This window comes from Xenia sp. Carnegie-2017, unplaced genomic scaffold, assembly GCF_021976095.1.
Source record: "Xenia sp. Carnegie-2017 unplaced genomic scaffold, XeniaSp_v1 HiC_scaffold_16, whole genome shotgun sequence".
Taxonomy (NCBI): Eukaryota; Metazoa; Cnidaria; class Anthozoa; order Malacalcyonacea; family Xeniidae; genus Xenia; species Xenia sp. Carnegie-2017.
The window spans coordinates 10,144,892-10,149,175 of record NW_025813469.1 but is presented as its reverse complement, the minus strand read 5'-3'; the positions used below and the strand labels follow the sequence as shown (position 1 = coordinate 10,149,175).

At 35.5% G+C, this 4,284-nt stretch overlaps 1 protein-coding gene across 1 annotated transcript; it reads left to right on the top strand.

Annotated features, from left to right (window-relative positions):
- Nucleotides 1-2,698: 2,698 nt before the first annotated feature.
- LOC124436029 (beta-scruin-like) lies at nucleotides 2,699-3,802 on the top strand. The gene has a single exon (XM_046985954.1). It carries the CDS (start codon nucleotides 2,699-2,701, stop codon nucleotides 3,800-3,802), a length of 1,104 nt encoding a protein of 367 aa, XP_046841910.1.
- The last annotated feature ends 482 nt before the right edge of the window (nucleotides 3,803-4,284 follow it).

Genomic DNA, 4,284 nt, shown 5'->3' with positions numbered 1-4,284 from the left:
AGTTCACAAGACAGCGAAGGATTGTTGACTGCCCCATCTTTTGTTGCCATTTCTGATGCAATGCCTACAATAGTGTGATAATCCGACACTTTTTTTTGAGTTGGCTTACCATCGCTCCCTACAGGGTCCTCGGTTTTACTTGGGTTTTCGAGACCGCTGAGTAAGGAAAGGGCTACCGCTCCCTACAGTGTCCTCAGTTTTACTTGGGTTTTCGAGACCGCTGGGAAATGAAAGGACTACCTCTCCCTACAGTGTCCTCGGTTTTACTTGGGTTTTCGAGACCGCTGGGTAATGAAAGGGCTACCGCTCCCTACAGTGTCCTCAGTTTTACTTGGGTTTTGAGACCGCTGGGTAATGAAAGGGCTACTGCTCCCTACAGTGTCCTCGGTTTTACTTGGGTTTTCGAGACCGCTGGGTAATGAGAGGGCTACCGCTCCCTACAGTGTCCTCGGTTTTACTTGGTTTTCGAGACCGCTGGGTAATGAAAGGGCTACCACTCCCTACAGTGTCCTCGGTTTTACTTGGGTTTTCGAGACCGCTGGGTAATGAAAGGGCTACCGCTCCCTACAGTGTCCTCAGTTTTACTTGGGTTTTCGAGACCGCTGGGTAATGAAAGGGCTACCGCTCCCTAAGCCATCAATCAATGTAAAGTTAGCACCACAATGGGCACCACAATTAACAACATACTCGATATAAAACTCAACATAATATTTAACACAATATTCAACTAAATGTTATCGCTTAAAATAACAACTACAGGTGTGTTGTCTCATGTTGTATTAGCCAGCAGTAAATTCAATTTAAACAACTTTAGTTAATTTTACAATAAAACTTAGTACTTTTTGACAATTGCATTACATTTGTGTCAACAACATATCAAAAAGCTGGCGATGGCACAAACTTACAAATTGCAGAAGAAAAATTGACCTTAAATATATGTGATACTATATGCATCAGTCAATTATATAAAAATCAATCAATGATAAAATGTAAAAAATTAGTTATAACACTTTAAATATTCTCTTAGATTTTTTGAAACTTCATTATTATTAACCATTTTAGCATGTATACCCTCTTTACTCTCTACTATATACATACGTTTTTAAGTTATTTATCTATAATTATATGGATGTGCACAGTATCATATATCTTTATTGCAACATTTTCATACTTTATAGGTTCATGCCAACTCCAGATCTTTCAGTCTTTGACATATAGCTGATGACACAATAGTGATGTTTATTTTACTGGCTTAAGTGTAGCAGATATTGTGTAAAAATGTACTACATGTGATGCTTACAAAAAGACTAAATTTAATGGTACAATTAACTGTATTTTCACAAGAAGCAACACACATGTAACTGTCATTTTTAGTAATAGGATTTTGTTAAATGTGGTGATGACTATGGTGTTGAATGTGGTGATGACTATGGTGTTGAATGTGGTGATGACTATGGTGTTGAATGTGGTGATGATTGTGGTGTTGAATGTGGTGTTGAATGTGGTGTTGAATGTGGTGTTGCATGTGGTGTTGAATGTGGTATTGTGGCGTTCAGTAGGTGCCAATGTGGTGCAAACTTCACTATAACAAGCCAATGCCCAACGTGAAAAAGTATCGCATTTACTAATAGAATAAAAGAAAAAAAAATCTTTTACGATATTGCACTTGGTTATGCGAGCCTCAAAAACGTTTATGAAAACTCTCCAGCTCTCACAAACGTTCCTTGGTTTGCTACGTCAGTGCTAGCACAGTAAACATCTTATTTCCAGATAGGAGCGTCACAAATGATCAAACTAATAAACCACGTCATTAATCCATGCAATGCCAAAGTAATAAGTAAATTGCACAAATAGTACTGTTTATAATAATTGAAGGTTTCACCTACTTTAAGTTTCTTCTAACGCTGCTTTTCCAGCTCAAAGCTTCTTTGTTCAGTAACATGTATTAAAGCGCTTTAAAGACTCATTTATTAAAGACTATATAGTGACTTCCGTTCAATCTCATTCAAAGAAACATGACATCATCAAAATACTGTCAAATACTCTAGAAACAATTTGCTATCAACTTCCGCGTTCATCAAACGTCGACTGCAAATTCATCGCATCTTCTAGCCTAAACAAGTAGCAATAAACAAATAACTGTATCAGTTCTTACCGTACTTTTGACACTGGAATATATTGGATCTATAGATTGGCTTCCCCTAATAAAAAATACGCGAAAAGACATCAAAAATCGAGATTTAAGAGTAACAGTTCGAACATACAGAATGAATCAATTGACTCAAGCAAAGAAAAGACAGGTGTTCAACAAAATCTTTCTTCGGTCACCAAAATTAAGATGGTTGAATCAGAGAATGAAATAAAAGATGCTCCACAAAATCTTTCTTCAAAGAGCCAAAAACTGATGGAACCAATGACAGAATTAAAAGGAAATGGACAAAATTATTCTGCAGACCTGATGGAATCAATTAAAGAAATCAAAGATGTTCAACAAAATCTTTTTACAGACATGACGAAATTAAGGGAACAAATCAAAGATGTTCAAGAAAGTCTTTCTTCAGTGACCAAAGACATGGGGGAATCAAGGAAAGAAATAAAAGATGTTCAACAAAATCTTTCCTTAGTGACCAAAGAAATGAGGGAATCAAAGACAAAAATAAAAAATGTTCAACAAAATCTTACTACAATAACCAAAAAAATGACAGAATCAAGGACAGAAATAAAAGATGTTCAACAAAATCTTTCTGCATACCAGAGGAAATCAAAGAAAGAAATCGAAGATGTTCAACAAAATCTTACCAAAGTAAGCAAGGAAATAGAACAATGGAATGCCACGACGCTTCAAATGCTTGAAAAAATGAAAAGAATTGAACAACGTGTTCTAGCATTACCATCACCTGTTGAAATAGTGTGGAACTCAGTAAGAAAAGATATTTTTGTTGCTGGAGGTTACCCATCAAGTTCCTTAAAGAGTGCTGAAATATTTAACTGGAAGGAGAAGAAATGGATTAAGTTTGCATCCATGGAAAATGGACATGGCGGTGCTTCCTCATTTATTAAAAATAACACATTATTTGTTGCTGGAGGATATGGCTGCAAGTCAGTTGACAAAATGAATCTTAATCAGTTACCTTTGACATTTCAGACATTTCCTGGAAAGCTTCCTTGTGAGTGGTATGCTCATCAAACTGTTGTGTATAAGCAAAAAGTCCTTTACATTGGAGGGTTTATTGTTGGTAAAGAAACATCTGATATAATCTATGAAGTACAGATTAGTGGTAACAAACATTTGGAAGAGTTTTGTCATATGCCTGAACCCCGACAAGACCATAAAGCTGTTGTAGTCGATGACAAAGTTTTTATTTTTGGAGGATGTGCAAAAGGAAGCCAACCTCTGTCCAGTGTTTTAGAGTTTGATCCAAAGATTCCTGAACTTAAGGAAATGACCCCATTACCTCATCCATTGATTGGAATGGCAACAGTTCAATGGAGAGATCAAGTTGTTCTTCTTGGAGGTTATGATGGAAGTGAAACATTGAACAATGTAATCATGTATGATAGTAAAACTGGGAAATCCATGCCCATACCATCCATGTTGGAAAAAAGATCTGAATGTTGTGCAGTTATAATAGGAGACACAATTGTTGTCATGGGCGGTAAGAATGATAAAGGTGAAGTTCTTAAATCAGTGGAGTATTTTACAATGGGAAGCAGTTCTTCATGGGATAAACTTCCTTTAATGAATGAACCAAGAAAAGAAGCCATTGCTGAAGTTTTACCTTTTGAACAAAAGTATGTCTAAAATGGACGGAAAAGATAAGCATGCATATTTTGTGTATCTACTTTGTTCATCTGAAAAAGATGTTGTATGTAATTTCATATTTTAAGCTACTTTTGTCTTTTCTATTTTAAATTGATGCACTTTGAAAAAACTACGTGTAAATTAAATTCGCACAGTTTACAAAATACTCAAACGCAGGTGATTTAACAAACTATTTCCGATGACAATTTTTGACTACCTGCATCTTTTAATGTTATTGTTTTTGTATAAGTTTATCCCGTGGCGACGTGGTATTATTGGTAATGTTTTATTTTTTTAAAATTTATAGCCATTGTCAATGCTATTACTGGAATTTGTATTTAAAACTTCTATGGTATGCTAAAAGGGTGTATCAAAAAAACTGCTTCTATTTGAAAAACTCTACATTTAGAATTTGCATGATTCAGCATTAATTTACCATAAACAATCATTGTACGAAACGCAGCTACAGCTCAATGCAATTT

Coding starts and splice junctions, on each gene's coding strand:
- LOC124436029 (XM_046985954.1), top strand. CDS start 2,699: ATGACAGAATCAAGGACAGAAATAAAAGATGTTCAACAAAATCTTTCT.